The sequence below is a fragment of the Sorex fumeus genome, unplaced genomic scaffold, assembly GCF_029834395.1.
Source record: "Sorex fumeus unplaced genomic scaffold, SorFum_2.1 ptg000072l, whole genome shotgun sequence".
NCBI lineage: Eukaryota > Metazoa > Chordata > Mammalia > Eulipotyphla > Soricidae > Sorex > Sorex fumeus.
The window spans coordinates 13,504,276-13,524,690 of NW_026606129.1; the positions used below are offsets into that span (position 1 = coordinate 13,504,276).

General features: G+C 60.1%; 1 protein-coding gene across 1 annotated transcript; it reads right to left on the reverse strand.

Annotated features, from left to right (window-relative positions):
* Window positions 1-3,001: 3,001 nt before the first annotated feature.
* On the reverse strand, window positions 3,002-17,962 carry MCM2 (minichromosome maintenance complex component 2). The gene is made up of 16 exons (XM_056129411.1): window positions 17,884-17,962; window positions 16,097-16,335; window positions 14,240-14,415; window positions 13,894-14,151; window positions 12,595-12,814; window positions 12,250-12,457; window positions 10,112-10,246; window positions 9,739-9,930; window positions 8,766-8,859; window positions 7,625-7,875; window positions 7,406-7,532; window positions 6,534-6,646; window positions 5,059-5,310; window positions 3,744-3,926; window positions 3,476-3,631; window positions 3,002-3,173 (listed from the first exon to the last, which is right to left on the reverse strand). Exons 1-16 carry the CDS (start codon window positions 17,887-17,889, stop codon window positions 3,063-3,065), a joined length of 2,721 nt encoding a protein of 906 aa, XP_055985386.1. The 5' UTR covers window positions 17,890-17,962; the 3' UTR covers window positions 3,002-3,062.
* Window positions 17,963-20,415: the final 2,453 nt, after the last annotated feature.

Sequence of the window (20,415 nt, forward strand, 5' to 3'; positions counted from 1 at the left end):
CGGCGGCCCCTCCGCCCACAGAACCCCCCCGCGCCCACCCGCCAATCAGCGGCGAGGAGGCCCGGGGGGGCGTGGCCGCGCCGGCGGCCGCCTAAAGTCGGGGCCTCACACCTCGCCGCGGCGCCCCGATCCCGCGCGCGCTCGCGCGTCCTGTGTGCCCACCGAGAGGCCGTGGGGGGTCAGCTGCACCGCAGGAGGCGGGCCGCGCCGAGGGCGCACAGCGGGATGTGGCCAGGGCCCACGAAGGACCGTCTGTGCCCGTGCCCGTCCGCTATCCAGCCAGCCAGGCCGGGGACGTGGTGGGCTCTCCCCGGTGGGTTGAGGACCGGCCAAAGGCTTCTCCGGGACACTGCGGCTGTGCCCGGGCTCTGGGCCAGGAGGGAGCCAGGAACCAGCCTGAAGAGTCCCGGAGCGCAGGGCATCACATTGAGTCACTGGGCGAAGCTCGGCTCACCTCCAGCCCTGCTGCCTTCCCTGGTTAAACGGGGCTGGAGAGATGGTACCGCGGGGACAGCGCTTGCCTTGCACACGGGTGACCTGGGTGCGATCCCCCCAGCGTCCAGGTCCTCCGAGCACCGCCAAGAGTGGTCTCCGAGTGCAGAGCCAGAAGTAAGCCTTGAGCATCACAGCGTGTGCCTTGCGGCACCCCCCCCCCCCCCACATGAAAAAATGTCTTGAGGGGTTGGAGTGATAGTACAGGACTAGGGTGCCCATCCTGCGCGTGGCCTATGGGTTTGACCCCAGGCATCCCATATAGTTCCCAGGGCAACGCCAAGGGTGACCCCTGAGGGCAGAGCCAAGAGTAAGCGCACCAAGGTATGTGCTCCCCATTCCCCCCCCAGAGGATGGCTTGAGCATTAGGGCAACCTCACTGCAGTTTTGATAAGTGCTTGGGTCCTGTGGCAATCAAGATTCATTCACACCGTGGTGGTGAGGGTGATCAGAGTGAGAAGACAGGCAGAGAAGAGCAATGCAGCACGCACGGAAGGGTGAATGTGGTAAGGCCTATGGAGAAGTATAAAGGACCATGACAGGAACCCTTTAACCTGCTCGCCCCATGACTTTAAGGTTTTTATTTTTTTTGTTTTGTTTTTTGCTTTTGGGTCACACCCAGCAATGTTCAGTGGTCACTCCTGGCTCTGCACTCAGGAATTACTCCTGGCGGTGCTTGGCAGACCATATGGGATGCCGGGGACTGAACCTGGGTCGGCCGCGTGCAAGGCAAACGCCCTCCCCACTGTGCTCTACCTCTGGCCCCTCACCCCATGACTTTAAAGCTGAGAGGTGGAAGGCTAGATGGGTTATCAGGTAGGAGGCTGGCTGCGGAGAGAACATTCCAGGAAGAGTGAAAACTCCATTGGTCATTCCTGAGTTGGAAAAAAATTCCACCTCTTCAAGAAAGAAAAGTCAGAACCCTTTCAAAACTACTGCAGCTTATCTCCAGCAACGTAAAGCAGGGCAAAACTTTACCTGATATATAGTGTTCAGGAATGACCCCTGAGCAGCCAGGAGTAAGTCCTGAGCACCACTGCGTGTGGTGCAAAAAAACCGAAAAATAAAAAATTAAGTGGAAATTTGAGGGCCTGGAGGTAGAGTGGGTAGGGCACTTGGCCAGCATGCGGCTGACCTAGGTTCGACCCTCAGCAACCTGCATGGGGCTGAGTGCTCTGCTGGTGGGGGGTCTGGGCTGCCCCAAGCAATCAATGTCAGGTTCCTGGTCTGCGGTCTAATGGCTACTGCAGGTCGAGGCTGTTATGGCAGTGAGCGGAGCCCCGTGGCTCTAACCCCGCCGTCCCCCCAGTTCCCCTTCTCAGTTATGCCAACTCTCCTCATTCTTCCTTCTAGGGAGCTCACCTATTCAGGGGTCCCCTTTCAGCCGCCTGCCCCAGTTCCCTCTCCCAGGACTTGCCCCTTCCTCTTCACTCAAGAAAGCCAGCGGCAGCTTTCACCAAAGGAAACTGCCCTGGACTAGGAGAAGCTTCTGCTAAGTCTCAGGTGGGAAGCACTGAGAACTACGGGGGTCTGTCTGTCACACCCAGTGGTGCTTGGGGGACCTTCTGGGATGCTGAGAATCGGACCCAGCTCAGCTACCGGCAAGGCAAATGCCCTACCCACTGTATGATCTCTGGCCCCCCGACCTCCACAATTGTTTCTTACTGAGCATGTGTGGACGGAGGCTGGAGCACAGCGGGATGGGTGTCAGGGCTGTTCTAGGATCCTCACGGATTCCACATGGGGATCTGAGGAGGGAGGGAGGGAGAGTGAGAGCGTGAGCATGCCACTGACAGGAAACTGCGGCCTCATCTCCTTTCCACAGAGACCCAAGGGAAGCCGAGCACGCGGGCGTTGAGCTAGGAAGTGGAAGCCTGGCCTGAGATCGACAGATTCCACCATCTAGATTTTATTCCATTTTATTAAATATGAAACAACAGCAAAAAAAAAAAAGTGAATGCACAAAACAACAAAAGAGCGGAGAAGCCGCAGATGCAGCCAGCCAGCAATAACTCCTGTCCTGCACTAACTCTGACCCTTCCACACATGGGGAAGCCGGGCCCTGGCGGCCACCTCTGCCCACAGGAGCCCAGAGGAATTCAGGACCGAGAGTAGAAGATGAGCAAAGTCCTGGATCTGGTCTTGGCCAGCGGGCGTAGAGGCAGCCTGGACACGGCCCTCCGAACTCCCCGGACGCAGACACACACACACACACACACACACACACACACACACACACACACACACACACACAGTGCTACTGTCCTCAACACAGTGGAGCCAAATGTCAACCCAGCACCCTGCAGGCCAGTGTCGGGGGCGCTTAGGGGAAGAAACTGACAAGGCATCCCCGCAGAAGCAGGAAGTCTAGACTATGAGGCAGAATGCAGGGTCCCTCGGTGTGGCTCGCCACAGAAGCAGGAAGTGTAGACTGTGAGGCAGAACACAGGTTCCCTTGGTGTGGCTTGAGCCCCTTGGAGGAGGCTGAAGCCGGCAGTCTTCCCACGGAGCCCCCAGCTATGGTTTCTTGTCTGCAACCCCTGGGCTGGAAGCAGAACTTCCACCCGGGCTCAGAACTGCTGGAGGATCATTTTCCGCTTCCGGTCGAGGCTGAACTTGTTCATCCGGAAGAGCTCACTGTCGTAGAAGGCTGAGAGGTTGTGGATGTTGATCTGCCGGGCCTGGGGCGGAAACGTGGGGCTCAGCACCCTTGGGGCCGAGAAAACCTCCTGGTGCACCCAGGGCTGGACTCAGGGCTAGGGAACGAGCCCCCGCTGGCTGCGGCCAGCTAATTGGCCACGGAACCTGCATGCCCGGCAGCATGGGGCAACACTGGACACCCCTCCCCTGGCGCCCCTCACGAGAGAACAGAAAGGCGCTCAGACACTGCAGCTCACAAAGGGCCCCCACACCACGGAACGATGGAGCCAGCACGCCTCAATCAGTGGGGCCTGCACGCCCCCGACCCCGGCCCCCCACATACCTTATCCACCAAGTCCTTCTCCGGCACTTCGATGGTGTCCTGCTGGGCCCCAAAGCGGTTGCGCTGATAAGTCACCTGCTCGGTCACCAACTGCTTCAGTATGAAAAGCAGCAGCTCGTTGTTGTCCCGCCGGAAGGAGAGGTAGCGGGCGAAGGTCTGGGGAGCAGACGGCCAAAGCCGGATGTCATCGGTCAGGCCCGGAATGTCGGGGAGTGGGTGGGTGGGTGGGGTCCTCCCTTCATCCCAGCCCGGGCCCCCTCCCCCACACCTTCCGCATGCTGCGCATGACGCTGAACTTCTGCGTGTCGATGAAGCTCTCCAGCATCACGCGGATGGCCATGTTCACGTCGTCCTCCATCACGTAGTCCCGCAGGTGGATGCGCGCGTGGGCCTCGGCCATGCGGATCATGGACTCGATGTGCCGCACGGTGATGGGGATGCTGCCTGTGGCCTGCAGGGGGAGGTGGCGTCAGGGGGAGGGGGCCGGGACGGGGCTCCAGATGCCCGAGCCCAGGTGCTGTCACCCTTCCCCTGGTTCTCCAGGTACGACGGGACCAGGGGGTGCTCGCGGCCCCCGAAACATCTGCGCCCCCCCCATGTGTGTCCCAGCTCACGCCCAGGCAGGGGCCTATCCAAGCCCCACAGTGAGAAAATACAGCCCCGGCAGTTCCTACAAAAAAACCTGACTTGAATGTTCTGGAAAGAGTCGCTTCAAGAGATTAAAAAAAAAAAAATGCTGGGACTGCAGAGAGAGTACAGCGAGTGGGGGAGGGCGCTTGCCTCATAAGCAAACGGATTTGATCCTCAGCATCCTGTGTGGTTCAAACACTCCACCAGGAAATGATTCCTGAAGCACAAAGCTAGGACTAAGCCCTGAGCATCGTCAGGTGTGGACCCAAGGCAAAACTAAAATTCTAAAAAGTGTGTGTGGGCTGAAGAAAAATAAGAACTTGTGGCTGGCCCAAGTTCAATTCCAGGAACGACACAGGGTCCCCCGGGCACAGCCAGAAGCGATCCTTGAGCGCAGAGTCACGGGTGACCCCCGAGTACTACAAAAACAAAATACAAAAAAACAAAAACAAACAAAAAACCCCACAACCGGGGGCTGGAACAATAGCACAGCGGGTAGGGCATTTGCCTTGCACGCGGCCAACCTGGGTTCGATTCCCAGCATCCCATAGGGGCCCCTGAGCACCGCCAGGAGTAACTCCTGAGTGCATGAACCAGGAGTAACCCCTGTGCATCGCCGGGTGTGACCCAAAAGCAAATAAATAAAAAATAAAACCAACACAACCAAAACCCGCTGCCGTCCAGATGATTAAAGGCGAGTGGACAGCCTCAGCCCTGCACTGCAGCCACTCTGCAAGATGCTCACCTTCCTCCCCACATGGGGCAGGCACAGGCCCCTCCAGTGAGAGCCACGCGCTTGGCATGGCTCAGGGGCACTGCTAAGGTCTGCCGTACAGAAGCTGGTGAACAGCCACACAGTTCATCCCCCTTCCTCCAGGCTCCGGTGGACAGTGGCGCTGTCAGAGCTGCTGTGGCCCCTCCCCAACCCCCTACCCCCGGCCCTGGGCGCTCACCATGGACTCTTTCCGCAGGTCACTGTACATTTTGGCCACTTTGTCCTGGTCCATCTGGTTGAGCTTCGGCCGGACCTTCTCCTTGGCGTAGATGATGTACTTCTTCAGGACCTCCTGGGGCAGGGGCTCCACGCCATACGTGTTGGGCATGGCGGGCTCTGAGGCGTCGCCACCGCCCAGCCCTGCTTCCTCCTTGTTGCCGGGGTGATGCCTGATGTGGCTGCCCACCACGAAACGGGCCAGCATCTCATCCTGCGGCAGGTGGGGGAGGGGGCCCGGGGTGAGCGTGGTGCCGGCTATGGGGTACGTCATGGAGGCATGCCAAAGCCCTCCCTTGGTGCGACCCCCCTCCCCCGCACCCCCTGGGAAGGCAGAGAAGATGCCAGCTTCCAGGCTAGCCGGAGGGCAGGAGAGGAAGCACAGTGGGCAGGCTATCTGCCTGGCACAGGGCCACCTGGGATCAATCCCTTGGAACCCCATACATGCCCATGCCCCCACCAGGATGGACCCAAGCACAGAGCCAGGAATTAGTCCTGCATGCCTTACCCCGTCTCCCTCCCCCCAAATCTAACCGTAGGGCCAAAGATCAGAGGACTGGGGTTGCTTGTCCTGGGAGTTTCCTTGCATGCCTGAGGCTGACCCTCCCAGCAGAGCTGAAAGTATCCTTCAATCCCACCCCACCCCCCTACCGCCCTCATAAACAAAGACAAAATGTGCTAAATAGGAAAAAAAAAACAAAAACAGGACAGCAGGATCAAAGGTCCGAGGCGGTTCCTACAGGCAAGGCACAAGGGAGGCAGCTCAGGGGCCACCAGGATTCAATCCCAGTACCAGATGGTCAACCCGTGGCCTGAGAATCACTGGGAGGGGCCCTGGCTGAGCGGAGCTTGGGATTCCGCCACCACCAAAAAGCCTGAGGTGTGGCATCGTTAGCGGGGAGAGAATGGGTCTGTGAAGGGCCTGGACAGAGGTTGCAGGTGGGTGCCTGGGCGAATGGGGGGAGTGAGGGGGGTAGGGCTGTGCTGGTGGCAGGAATCTGTGAGCTCAGGATCGACACAGGCTGCCTTTGACCAGAGATCTCAATGGGGTTAGCAGGAGCTGGGACCCACCCGATGGGGCTCACATGGGGCTGTAGCAAGGGCCGAGACCCAGGCCACAGCGAGAAGCAGCACTCAGGCCGCAGGACCCCAGACCTGCCAGAAGAACGAAACCCAGGAAAACACTAGACAGAAGGGCTGGAGTGGGGGGCCAGAAAGGCATTACAGCGAGTGGGCAGGGAGCTTGCTCTGCACACGGCTGACTCGGGTTCAGTCATGGCATCCCACATGGTCCCCCGAGCATCATCCTATGTGGCCCCAAAACCGAAATAAAAAGAGCAGACTGTGTGTCACTCTTCCTGTGCCTGGGACCCTGGACAAGTCTCACTTGGGGTCCCCGGGATATGGTGCAGGAAACACAGGCCCCGGGTGAAATACCTGGACAGGGTCCACTGTATCCCGCACCACACACAGGATGTCGAAGCGGGAAATGATAGGCTCAGTGAGGTCCACGTTTTCTGAGAAGGTCAGGGACGGGTCATAGCGGCCTCCTGAAAGGCAAAGGCAACTCCATCACGACTCACAATCCTCCGGCTCGGGGAGCCCCCGAGCCACAGGAATCTCCTCCTGGCCCAGCTCACTCAGGTGGGAGGGAAGTGGACTCCAGAGGATTATCTGTGAGTTCGGGATCAACACAGGCTGCCTTTGACCGGACACTTAAATGGGGTGAGCAGGAGCTGGGCCCTACCCGATGAGGCCCACGTGGGGCTGTAGCAAGGGTCGAGACCCAGGCCACAGCCGTGACCCGTCAGGCCTCTGGACAGACAGAAAAGTGATGGGCCAGCTGGGAAGATAGGACAGCAGGTCAGGCGCTAGCCTTTTACGTGGCCCACCCCCAGGTCTGACCCCCGGCACCCCGTATGGTCCCCCGAGCACCATCAGGAGTGAACCCTGAGTGCAGAGCCAGGACTAAGCCCTGAGCATCACTGGATATGACTGAAAAACAAAAACAAAACAAAAAACAAGGGGTGAGGGTTGGAGCCCATCACTGCCCGAATATGCCTCTGGACAGAACCATAACCACGTCCGGCGAGGGAACGTCAGTGGACAGGCTCATTCCCACTGGGCTGGCCGTTGCCTGATCCTGGCCTCTCGTGGGAAGAAGAGCCCACGGAGCTCCTAAGGACAGGGCTCAACCCTAACCTCTCCCACCCCTCCCACACTGCACTGTGCCAATGACAGGTTCTGACTCCCACCCCCGAGGCAGGAGTCCCCTGGCCACCCTGACCCAGGGGCCGTGACCACGATACCGATGGGGTTGGCTGCGGCGATGACGGTGCAGCGGGCCTGCAAGGAAGTGACGATGCCGGCCTTGGAGATGGAGATGCTCTGCTGCTCCATGGCCTCGTGGATGCTGGTCCTGTCCTGGTCGTTCATCTGCACGAGACGCCGTCACTCGGTGCCTGCCCGATCCCTCTCCCCCAAGGCACACACCCGCCTCACCGGCGGCCCCCCCGGGGAACACCCACCTTGTCAAACTCGTCGATGAGACACACCCCTCGGTCCGCCAGCACCAGGGCCCCGGCCTCCAGCGTCCACTCCCTGCTGACCGGGTGCCGCTGCACGTAAGCTGTGAGACCCACGGCTGAGGCGCCCTGGCCCGTGGTGAAGATAGCTCGGCTGGACACTTTCTCCAAGTACTTGAGGAACTGTGATTTGGCGGTGCCGGGGTCTCCGCACAGGAGGACGTTGATGTCCCCTCGCACTTTGTGCTTGCCGCCTGGGGGTGAGAGGGTCAGGGGGAGCAGCAAAGGAAGGGGGTGAGCGTCCGGGGCAGCCGGCACCTTCTCTACCTGCCTGTTATCGATGGCAAAAGGGCTTGGAGGGGCCGGAGCGATAGGACAGTGGGTAGGGCATTTGCCTTGCATGCGTCGACCCAGGTTCAATTCCATATGGTCCCCTGAGCACTGCCAGGAGGGATTCCTGGGTGCAGAGCCAGGAGTAACCCCTGGGTATCGCTGGGTGTGACCGAAAAAGCCAAAAAAAAAAAAAGGCTCAGAGCCAGAGCAATATCACAGCAGGTAGGGAGTTTGCTCCACCTGGACTCAATCCCCGTCCTCCCATAGGGCCCCCTGAGCACTGCCAGGAGCGATTCCCGAGTGCAGAGCCAGGAGCAAGCCCTGAGCACCACTGGGTGTGGCCCAGAACAAAACTAAAAAGGCAACAGGGTCGCTTTCCCTGGAGAGGGAGGTGCTGATAGCTCAGGACCGGCGGCGACCTCACGCCAGAGCACAGACCCCCGACAGTGACGTGGGGGGAGGGCCACGCGTTCCTGCCGCCGTGGCAGCACTGACTAAGAGGGAAAAAAACAGCCTGCTCTGGAATCTGGCACTTTCCGCCCTTGCACACGACCACGCAGGGAAAAGGCAACCGTCAGCCGCAATAACCTTCCGAGGACTCCAACAATTTCCTTCAGTGCTGGGGGAGGGGGGACGGGGCACTGAACCCCAAGCATGAGATGACGTGACGTACACACTCATTCGTGCAGCTGACACCTGCTGTTTCTCCCGATGACGACCCAAATCACCCCAGCTGCCATGTGCAGGGCTCACTCCCGGGACCCTGCTCCGCCCAGGATGATGGGGGTTGGGGGGGGCTGTTGCGGCTCACCTGGGTTCTTGGGCTCCCCTCCGAAGAGCGCGAGCGCCAGGCCCCTCTTGATGTCCTCGTGCCCGTAGATGGATGGGGCGATGCTAGCAAAGATCTGGAGGAGAGGGAGGGAGGCCGCGCACTGTGTGAGCCAAGAGGGTGACCCTGGCTCTGCGCTCGGCCAGGGCCACTCCCAGCCCTGAGACCCCCCCCACCCGCCCCCTCCCCGCTTCAGGCCTGGCACCCCGCCGGGGACCTGGAAAAAAAAAACTACCCATCTTCCTGAGAATCACAAAACTTCAGGGGCACAAAATTGGTCGGACTCCAAGTCCAGGAAGGGCCTCAACCCCCCGGAGACCAAACCCAGCAGGGACAAGACCGGGTGCGTGAGATGGCACTGTGGCCGGGAGGGCCAAGGATGAAGGCTGAGCATCCACGGCCATGATTCCCACGGGTGAGCCATGGAGCACTGGCCCTGGCTGCATGTCTGGAGTACCCAGGGAAGGACGCAAACAGTGCATGAGTTTTAATGATGCAGTGCGGCATGATAGCTTAAGGACTTGGTTTTTGTTTTTGTTTCTTTGGGAGGGGGCACACCTGGCGATGCTCAGGACTTACTCCTGGCTCTGCACTCAGGGATCACTCCTGACAGTGCTTGGGGGATCCTGTGGGGATCGAACCTGGGTCAGCTGCATGCCTGGCAAATGCCCTCCCTGCCTTACGATTGCACTAGGCTCCACAAGGATTTGTTGGCAGGAGACGGGCTTTCAGCTCCACTCACAGGTCCATGCCTTTTGTGCTGAGGGGTTCAGCATGAGCACTGCAGCCGGGACACCCCTCCTCTTACGGGTCAGGGAAGGAGGATTAGACAGAGCACATTTACTGAGCCGACCCAGCAGGCTACAGGAGGAAAAAGCCCTGTGCCCAGAGGCTAGGCCTGGTCGCGAGCGCCAGTGTCCGGGGGGGGTCAGTGCCACCGGGGAGGGTCCCCTACCTTCTCCCCGATTTGCTGGTCCTTGGACAGGCTGGTGATCATCTTCACGTCTTCGTCCGTCAACTCCCCCATGGCGACCTTGTTGTCTTTCTTGGCCACGTGGTTGGCCAAGATGACCGTGGCAAAGACTGGGAAGCCGTTGGCGGTGTTGAGGGAGCCATCATAGTTGTTGTGGTAGATGCCGGTCAGCTCCTTGGGGGTCGTGGGGGGTGGGCAGGGCCAAGCTGGGATCAGCTGGGGGCTGCACCCACCCCCACACCGGCTCCCCTGCCCCAGCTACAGTGACCATGACCTGATGCCCAATCTCCACCATCTCCCCAAGCGCGCCTCCCCCCTCCCCACTGCCCTGCCCCAGGTCCCACCCGACACCTACAATTTCGTCGCCTGGCTTGCAGCTGTCCACCAGATCGGCCAGCAGGATGGCGTCCTTGGAGCGTGGCAGCCGGCCGGCGGCCACTTTGCCTGGGCTCTCCTGAATCCGGATGCGCTGGTAGTTCTGGTAGATGGTCTGCATGGACAGAGGGAGAGTCACGGGGTCCACAGGGGACACATGGTCACTAGGTCCTCCAGGGACAGACACTGGATCACAGGACTCCAGCGGAGGAGCCCAAAACTCCCCCAGCCCCATTAACACGTCATCTCACCTTGACCTTGGCCACAGGGAGGGTGTCCACGGTGCCCGGCACACTGGTGGGTGACGCCCACTCCTAACTGCTGACCAGTCAGGTACCCCAAGCCCATGGGCCTAATCCTCTGTGACCGTGGGGCAGTGAGGGCCTCCCTGTGGCCTCCGGGAAGGGGGGGGCTAATGCCGTCACTGCAGCCTCACAAGGAGGCTACTGGCTGGCCATCCACACACACAAGGACCCTCGTGGGTTGGCAAATGGGCATCACACCAAGGTGGGCTCAGCTGCTGGGCCACTCCATGTCCTTCATTTCACTAACTCTCTAGCCAAGTGGCCATTGTGGCCAACACTTGGGGCGACATGGCAGTTCAAAGCCTCCATGCTGCACCCAAACACCTCGGTCCTCAGCCAGGCGGGTAGACCCCAGCCCTGGTCACTTCCCTAAGCACCACGTTTCTTTGATGGGAAACGGGGATCCCGATAGAACCTGTCTGAGGTATAAGAGGCACAAACATGACACGGTGTACCAGGGAGATAAACCCGGAGCCTTAGCTCCAGAGCGCTCCAGAGTATTCCAGAACATTCTACTGTAACTTCCACCATCCACTGGCTTCTGTCTCCAGGTCCCTAGAAGCAGAGACTGTGAGTCTGCTCTTGTCCAAAACACTGGTGGGGGGCTTCTGAGAAGGCTCGAAGGGCCGGAGCCTCACACACAGCCCCCACACACTGCCAGCTGAGTCCCCATCCTGCAGAGAAGCTTATGGAGGTACCAAGGCCCGCGGGGTGGGGTGGGGATGCTGCAGTGGCCTGGGAACTGCAGCTGTAAAGCCTCGAAGCTCATCCCTCCCACATGGGCAACCCCCAAACACGAACCTGCCAACAGGTCATTTTGGGGGGAGGGGTGGCCGGAGGGTGGGGTGGGGAGATAAAAAGGAGTTGGATCACACCTAGCGGTGTTCAGGAAACCGTGTGGTGTCAGGGACTGGCCCTGGGCCTCCAACATGCACGTGCTGGGCCCTCTGACCCATCTCCCTGGCCCCATCAAGCAACCTCAGCCTATCAGCTTCCACCAATGTGACCTCCCAGGAACTGCCTGTGGCCTGGATGCTCCTGCTTAGGCATTTCCTCACGAGTCCCGCAGTGAAGAGTCCACAGACAAGGGGATAGGGCTGGGGTGGGGGTAGAAGCAGAGATTTGAGAGGAATGCATGGCACCAAGGACCCCCTGTTCAGAACAAGTACTGAAGACAGAAGAACACGCGCTGTGCATGAGGTCTCAAAGCTTGGAGGCCTTCATGGGCCTCCTGAGCGAGGAACCAGTGAGGGTCCGCGTGGCTGTGTCAGGCGTCCCCAGGTCAAACCCAGAAAGAAGCAAGTACCGGAAGCATCTCAGAGACGCCTGGCAGGGCCTGTGGGTGAGTGAAGGAGCGGAGAGCAGGTGCCCTGCTAGGTGGGCAGCTGGGTAAAATGTGGCCCATTTTGCTAGACGGCTCAGTTTTCAAGAAAAGCATCCATTCTGAAGCTGATTTTTGGTGAGAAGTGCGAGAGAGGGGGATGGTGGTGGTCTGAGCCACAATGAACGGTGCCCGGGACTTACTTCCAGCTCTGTGCTCAGGAGTGATCCCTGGTGTGCCCAGGAGACCATATTCGGTGCCAGGGATTGAACCGGGATCTGTTCCCGGCAAAACAGGCACCCTAACCCCCGTTATATGTCTGCGGCCTCAAACCGTGGTGTTTGAGTCAAACCTCTTGTTTCACCACCACTACCAGATGCCAGAAGCAGGCGGGGCTTGCCCAGAGCCCCGGGAGAGGCCACCGGCAAGGTCCATTCTGCTGCCCACCCTGCCCTCCCAGCAGCCAGCAGGGGGTGCCATGTGCTCTCTCACCTCCTCCATGTTGACTTCGAAGGGGCCCAGGGACTGGCACTCGGGGCAGGAGCCCGGCTTCACCTCCTGGTTCTGGGTCTGCGAGAAGGGGCCCAGCACGTAGTTACACTTGTTACAGTTGTACTTGACCAGGCTGAGCTGGGGCAGGACACCCGTGCAGCTGGTCACTACGCCGCTGGTCCGGATGAGCTGGTTCAGGTGCAGCTGCCTGGGGGTGTGGAGAAGAAAAGAAGTGGCTCAGCTGGGGACGGACGAACAGACGGACGGATGAGGAGGCACAGCTGCGTGTCGGGCTGAGAACCCGGAACCCCGGGCCTGCACGGGCCGGCAGCCTCCCCGGCTCACCTGAGCGAGCGCAGCTCCTCCACCAGGGGCAGGTGGGAGATGCGCACGTGGATGTGGCTGGTGATGCGGTCGTACTTCGGGTACATGGCCAGCACCACCTCCAGCGCGGCCTCGTCGAAGATCTTCAGCAGCTCGGCGGGCGCCTCGGGCAGGAAGTAGGCCAGCACGTGCTCCCGGGCCGCCAGGTCCTCGTAGTTCACCACCAGGCTCTCGCGGTTCTCTGGGGGGACCAGGGCACCGGTGAGGCTGGTGGTGGCGGCCCGCCAACCCCTCCCTCCACCAACCCCTGGCCAGGAGCCGCAAGGCCTCGCTCTTGTGTTACCATGTACACCCTGCCTTAACCACGTGACTCACTCGGACCCACCCTAAGCCTCGACTTCCCAGTCTGTAAAACAAGTGAGCCAGGGAGATAAGTTGAAGTGCAGTAGCACACCCTCTGCATATGGGAAAACTGCCCCCCTCACATGCTTGGTAGCCCCCAAGACCACACTGCTGGGTGTGGCCCCAAATCAACCTGTAAAATGCAAACGGAAACGCTTATCAAGTTTCCGACAGACCACGGACTCAGAATACCTGAGACCAGGCAGAGGTCCAGGAAGAAACTGTTCGACAGAAGACAGAAGGAGGGAACCAAGAAGTCAGGCTTAGGGCCCAGAGTGACAACAGTACAGCAGGCAGGGCGCTTGCCTGGCACGTGGCCAACCTGGGTTCGATCCACAGCACCCCATAAGATCGATCCCCTGAGCCAACCGGGAGTCATTCCTGAGCACAGAGTCAGGAGTAATCCCTGAGCGCTGCAGGGTGTGATCCCAAAACCAACAAAGAGGAAAAAGGAAAAAACACACCCAAGCCCCCAAAGAATCCAGGCTCTCAGGCCTGCCTCTCAAGATCTATTCCTAGACCCGACGCAGGCCAACAGGCTGAGTCTCAGCTTTGTGGGCAGGAGGCTGGGTTTTGACCCCCCAAGCACTGTCAGAGACCCCCAGGCGTAGCTAGCAGCGTGGCCCAGAGCCACACCAAGCTGACAAACTCAGTCCGTCTCGTTCCACAATCAACAGCTATTTGGCTTCCAAACACAAACCCGTGTGTCCGGATGAGGTCCCTGCAGAATAGTAGGGCATCCCTGTGCGGGCCCCACGGGACTCCCGTCGGGGCCTTCAGGTCCCCACTCCCGTCTTTGCCCCAGGCAAGCATTTCTGCCCATCACGGCTCGTGAACGTATTGTTTGAGCCCGGCGCGGTCCCCTTCTGGGGGGTGCGGGGCTGCCCGCGGGCCTCAAGCAGGCAGAGACCCCAGTACCTTTGCACATGTCACTGATGCGCTCCTTGAAGACGTTGTGGCCGTGGCCGTCCACGTGCGTGCGCAGGAAGTTCTTGAAGCGGTGGTGGATCTCCAGCCGGGGCCCCGCCATGCTCACCCACTCGCGCACCGAGTGGCCCTTGAGGTCCTCCAGGTTCTCGATGCTCTCGATCATCTCATCGTCCTCACCCTCCTCAGTGGCCCGCTCTACCTGCCGGCGCTTCCGGGCCGGCCGCTCCTCGTCCTCCTCGTCGCTGTCTGGAGGGGGAGGGGAGGGGCCTCAGGCGCTGTCTTTCCAGCCAGCCCCGGCCCCCACATCCGGCCCCAGACCCCCGCCCCGGCCTACCATACAGGAGCCCCCGGCGCATGCGGCCCAGGCCCCGGCCCGCCTCCCGGTCGCGCTGCCGCATGACCCGCTCGGCCTCCGCCCTCTGGCTGGCCGTCAGCTCCTCCACGTCTTCGTCGTCCAGGGCCAGCCCCTCCGGCTCGTAGGTGTCCAGCTCCAGGATCTGACGGTAGTCCCTGAGGGAGCCCCACACGGATCCCGTTGGTACCCCCAAGACCTCCTCACCCAGCATCCGAGCCGCCCTGAGAGCAGCCTCCACCCCGACCAGGCAGACGCCTACGGACAAGAAGGTCTTTGTCTCCCACCCAACCAGCCCCCGCCTACAGGGCAGCCGCAACCCTGAAGGCGCAGATAACCGTCTTGGGGGTGGGGGAAAGGGGGTCAGGGGGAGCTGGATTAACAGCCCGGGGATCTATCCCAGCAGGACGTCGAGGACAGTCTACGGGGCAGGCACCCAAGGGGGGAAAATGTGATGTCCAAGGACAGATCAGAAAACCAGAGACAGGCCCAAGAGAGGAGCAGGTAAGGCTGGGCCAGAGCCAGAGCACAGCGGGGAGGGCGCTGCCTTGCACACGGCCGACCCAGGTTCAACCCCCGGCCTTCCAGTATGGTCCCCAAGCACCAGGAGTGATGCCGGAGGACAGAGCCAGGGGGACGCCCTGAGCACTGCTGGGTGTGGCCCCCAAACGGGAAGAGAATTTAAAAAGCATCAGTTAAGGCACCTGCATCGGATTCCACTAACCAGGCTGGCACCCCCGGCAGCACACATGGTCCCCAAGCACCACTAAGGGTCACTCCTGACCACTGCGAATGAGGCCCCCAAAACTGGGGTGTTAGAGAGCGCACAGGGTTCAAGGCCTGCACACAGTCAACCCTGTGTAAGGGCCCCATGCCCCACCCAAGAGTGATCCCTGGGCATCGCCCTCCCCGCACAAAACAAAAGCCAAGTTCACTGGGCTCTAGCGACCCTCACAGCCCCAACACAAAGCGCCTGCAAGGAGCCTGGTTTCTCGAGAGGGAATGCAGGAAGAGGAGAGGATGAGGGCTTGGCCACGTGGGACCGTGGCACCGTTCCGCGTCAGACTAAAGACAGGGAGCAGGGACTGGACTGATACTACAGCTGGGAGGGCGTTTGCCTTGCATGCAGCCAACCCGGGTTCGATTCCCGGCATTCCATATGGTCCCCGGAGCACCACCAGGAGCTAATTCCTGAGTGTAGAGCCAGGAGGAACCCCTGTGCATTGCCAGGTGTGACCCAAAAATAAAGAAGTCAGGGAGCAAAGCACCCCCCGCCCCCAAGATGCTCGGAGCCCGCATGGCTTGTGCCTACAGATCTGGTGACAACTTGAGGAAAGCCGGTGGCAGAAGCCACACCTCACTAGTTGCTAAGTGGACCCCACCCCCTTGGCAGGAAGCCCCCGGCTGCAATCAGGCCCCTTTCTGTTCTGAGTATCGAACAAGGGGTCTGGCACGAGCTAGACCCAGCCAAGGGTCACCGGACAGGAGACCAGCTTCTGAGTCAGGGCACCCCACACTGAGTCTTCACACTGCAAAAACCTTTGGCTGTCTGCTTCCTGTCCTCAGTGGGGCCCCCTGCTCCCACCCCTGCCCTCCCTAAAGTGGCCCTTGCATGTCCCCGGGGGGTACACACCCCCCTCGTGGAACTGGGGCTTACCCAGGTCCTACCATCGAGTTCGAGTTCCACAGGGTAAGTTCCACGGGACTCAACAGTGGCTCTCGGAACCCCAGTCGGAGACACACACTCAAAGGCCAGGGCTGAGGACCTGCCTCTGTCCCCCACCCCCAAATCCAGGTCCCCCAGGCACCCCCTGCGGGGCCCAGCAGGGACCCAAGTACCTCTCCATGCCGTCTCCAATCAGATCCTCTCCCTCCTCATCCTCCTCGTCCAGGGGGCCCTCGGTGCCCAGCAGGCCCTCAGACTCATCCTCAAAGGGTGGAAGGTCCCGGCCGGGGCTGGAGGTGAGGGCGTCGGCACGCCGGGAGCTCCTGCCCGGGCTGGAGGTGAGGGGGTCATTGCTGCGCCGGCGCCGCCGCTGGGCCGGGCTGGATGCTGTGCCCAAGGACTCGGATGATTCCTGCAGAGGGAAGGGGGCGGGGAGGGGAGACTGAGCAAATCGCGGATCGAGGCATAGGCAGGGGTGGACACACACCATGGTGGGGTGTTGGTCTCGTTTAAGGGACACCCAGGTACACTGCTGGCACCGCGTATGGGCCCAGAAGTGGGAACCTTCTCCAGCCAATGGCCCACTCCACTGGACCTCCAGAGGCTCAGCCTGAATGCTAGCCCCAGGCTTTTCTGTGTCTCAGCAAGCGGTGACCAGATCGATAGCAAGGGAGCAGCGTGCCCCTGGCCTTGCTGCCCTCTCTGGCCACAGCTCCCGGGGGTGGCACTCACTGACCAGCTCTCGATCTATTCTGCCCGCCCCTGGGGGCACTGTGATAACTAGCTAGGACACAGAGGGACCCAAGATAAAGACCCAGAATCCAAATACCATGAGTGCGTGTGTGTGCGTGTGTGTGCGCGCGCGTGTGTCCCAAAGACAGAGAAAAGGAACCCAAATACCACTGTGTGTGTATGTATGTGTGTGTGTGTGAGACCCAAAGACAGAGACCTGGAATCCAAATACCAGTGTGTATGTGTGTGTGTGTGTCACAAAGATAGAAATCCGAAACCCAAATACCAAAGTGTGTGTGTGACCCAAAGACAGAGACCCGGAACCCAAATACCACAGTGTGTGTGTGGTTGTGTGTGTGTGTGTGCGTGTATGTGTGGTGTCAGAGACAAGAAAAAAAATAGGACCCTGAAAATACAGCAGTGAAAAGAATCCTGGGGTCGGGGAGACAGCTCCGATGCAGGAGCCTGGGGGCTCCCTCACCGTCGGGGTTCCCAGCACAGCCTCTAAGGTCCAAAAGCAAAAGAGAAAATTTGAATAATAATAATAAAAAAAATAGTGCAGGGTGGGCTGGGAATATATGTCGCCAGTGGGCGCACTTGCCACCAGTGTGATGCCCCCAGGTTCCAGCCGCTGGGAGGCACAGAGGATAAAGGGAGAGAAAAATACGTAAGCGCCCGGAGGTGCATGGGCCCTTTTCCTGTCTCTGGTAGACAGACCCTCCCCCCTCAGCGCCAGACCCAGCGCCCTAAAACCATATACACTGGGTGTTAACCGCTGCAGGTGTGTGTGTGGGGGGAGGGGGGCCTGGGCAGGGCTCCACTGTCCGAGCCACAGCCCAGGTCAGTGTGCAGCCAGGACTCAAGGGTGCGGGGGGTGGGGGGGTCTGCAGACCCACAGAGGGAGGAAAAGTCAGCTTCAAAACGAAATACGGAAGCTGGAGCAATAGCACAGCGGGTAGGGCGTTTGCCTTGCACGCGGCCGACCCGGGTTCGATTCCCAGCATCCCATAGTGTCCTCGAGCCAGGGGTAATTCCTGAGTGCAGAGCCAGGAGGAACCCCTGTGCATGGCCAGGTGTGACCCCAAAAAGAAAAAAAAAAAACCGAAATACGGCGGCGGGGGTAAAGTGGCAAGTTTCGCCCCGCACCCCTGTCCAGTCGCGTCCACCGCACCCCCCGCCCGGCCCCGCAGCCCTCCCGGCCCCGCCCGCGCGTGCAGACCCCACTCACCGCCATGGCCACGCCGCGCTCCGCTCCGCTCCCGCAACAACCAGTTTTCGCGCGAAAACCGGCCCACGTGACCCGCGCGAGCCCGGGAAGCTTCCGAGGGCGGGCGGCGTCGTGGCGTCACGGGGCGGGGCGGGCCCCAGCGAGGCCACGCCCTCCCGCTCGGCGGCCCCGCCCACGCGCCGCGGCTGCGCGCCTCCGGGTACAGCTGAGCTGCCTTAGAGGCGGTGGCTGTGGACAGGCACCAGCGCCACCTGCCGGCTGCGCGGCCGCGGTCACGCTGAGACTTATGGGCAGATAGGGAAACTGAGGCCTGGCATTCTTCCAGCCCTAGGAGCTGACAATCTCCTCCGCTCCGAACGCACTTGAGGCTCTCCCAAGCCCCGAGCGTTCCCCCGGGTGGAGGAAAACTGCCTCTGACTTCTAGGGAGCCTTGCCTGGCGGAGGGAGCCGAGACTGGGGAAGAATGTTCTAGATAGAACATCATTTGTTTGTTTGGGTTTGGGGGCCACGCCCGCCATGGCTCCGGGCTTATTCCTGTGTCCTGCATTCAGGTGCTCGAGGGACCATATGGGATCAACCTGCATCAGCTGCGCAAGGCAAACTCCCCACCCAGGGTCCTTCCCACTGTTCTATTGCTCCAGCCCCAAGAGAGACCCGCGTTTGTAAAGGTATAGTGAGCAGGCCGAGCAAGGCAATCCTTTTCTTCCTTCCTTCCTTTCCTTTCTTCTTTCTTTTTTCTTTTTAAGGGGGTACTCAGCAGTACTCAGGGCTTACTCCTGGCTCTGCACTCAGGGGTCACCCCTGGTGGGGCTCGGGCACCCTATGGGATGTTTGGGATCAAAGCTGGGTCTGCTGCATGCAAGGTAAGTGCCCTCCCCGCTGCACAATCTCTCGAACCCCATCAAGTCTGCGGTTCTTAAACTGCTTGTGTTGATCAGAGCGGGACAAGGCTAAGTTGGAAACCCAGGGAAACAGAGACCCCCTGGGTCTAGCTAGGAAACTTGAACTCTGCCCTGCACGGTTCAGCAGGGTGAGACCAGTACCAGTGGGTCTTCGGGGAATCCATCCCACATTGTCACCAAGTTGGTGGCGGTTGTGGCTTTTCCTGCCTTACAGATGGGCTGTTCCCTGGGGCGGTTTGTTCTGCTTCATCAGATGGGAAACAGGCATCTGGGAATGGACCCCAGGGTCATGGCAGGACGTGTGTGTGTGGGGGGGGGGATGAGGACCGGAACCCCTAGGATGAGCAGTCATATGGGTCTTGGGGACGGAGGACAGCCAAAGACCGTCCCAGGAGGACCCCGCAAAGGGCGACTCTGGTTTAGACAAGTGGATGGTGGAGAGAGATGAAGGAAGAAGCCAAGTCTGGGGCAAAGAGGCTGAGTTTCTCCCTGGCTGCAGAGGGAATGCGGGCTGTCAGTGTAGAATTCCCCAGGAAGAGTTGCCTAATTCAGAGAGATCACAGCAAGAAGGTGGCCCCAGCCTGAGGCTAAGAAACACCAACAATGGCCAGATAAGAACTAGGTCCCGTGTGATGGTGAGAGAGACGGGGTGGTTTTGGAATTTGCCTTCCTTTCCTTGGGTGGCGTGAGCACTCATCAATGAACATTCCTCCTGCCGTTTGGTGGGGGAATCGGGGCGCTGTCCAGCTGGGCCCAGGCCCTGGAGTCCCCTCCACAGCCTTTCCCAAGGGTGGCGAGCCCCCATGGGTGTCTTTTGGTATCTGCCGCCCTCTGGAGCCGGGCTGTGGCTTGTGCCTTCAAGGACAGCTAACAGATTTGCAGGATGGCATCTCAGCAGGACGCCAGGGCTGCTCTCTGCAACGCTGGTGACCAGAACCTTCGGAACTACATGATGACCGAGGGCAGGACAGTTACCAGAGCCTGGGGCCTGACCCTGGATGTCACCTATGGGTCCCTGAGTAGTTCCTTGCAGGCTGCTTTCATTCTCTGTTTCTGTTCTCCTTGGGGGCCACACCCAGTGCTGTTCAAAGGCAGCTCGTGCCTCAGTGCTGGGGCACCATGCGGGTGGGAGATTGAAGCCCAGAGCCCGGCTCCAGCCCTTGGAGCTATTTCCCCAGTCCTGTGGTTTTATTGGATTGGGTGCCCTGTGGTGCTCAGGAACCATCTGCAGTGTGGAGGTCAACCTGGGTGGATCACATGCAAGGCAAGTACTTTAATCCCTGTATTGTCTCTCTGGATCTTCGGAGCAGGCTTTGTTGTTGTTTGTTTGTTTTTTACTTCATTTGTTTTGGGTTTTGGCCGCAGTTTCAGTGCTGGGGGCTACTCCTGGCTCTGTGCTAAGGGGTCACTCCTGGCTGATTGAACTGGGGTCAGCTGCATGCAAGGCAAGTGCCTTACCTCCTGGACTACTTTTAAGGCCAGACTGACGAATTAAAGGACATGGTACTCCCGCACCCCACCTGCCACCCCCTCCTGGCCACCCTGTCTCTCCCTTTGCTTTAGGACACCTGGGGTAGCAATGCCAAATGGCAGAATTGGGTACTAGTAACTGCCACCCACCTCCTGAGAG

Bases quoted from the DNA above. Each gene is read 5' to 3' on its own strand.
- MCM2 (XM_056129411.1), bottom strand. The intron at 14,152-14,239 runs GTAGGCCGGGGC...CTCCCCCTCCAG, and splicing joins GCGCCGGGGGCTCCTGTATG to ACAGCGACGAGGAGGACGAG. The intron at 6,647-7,405 runs GTATCGTGGTCA...TTTGCCTTTCAG, and splicing joins CGCCGCAGCCAACCCCATCG to GAGGCCGCTATGACCCGTCC.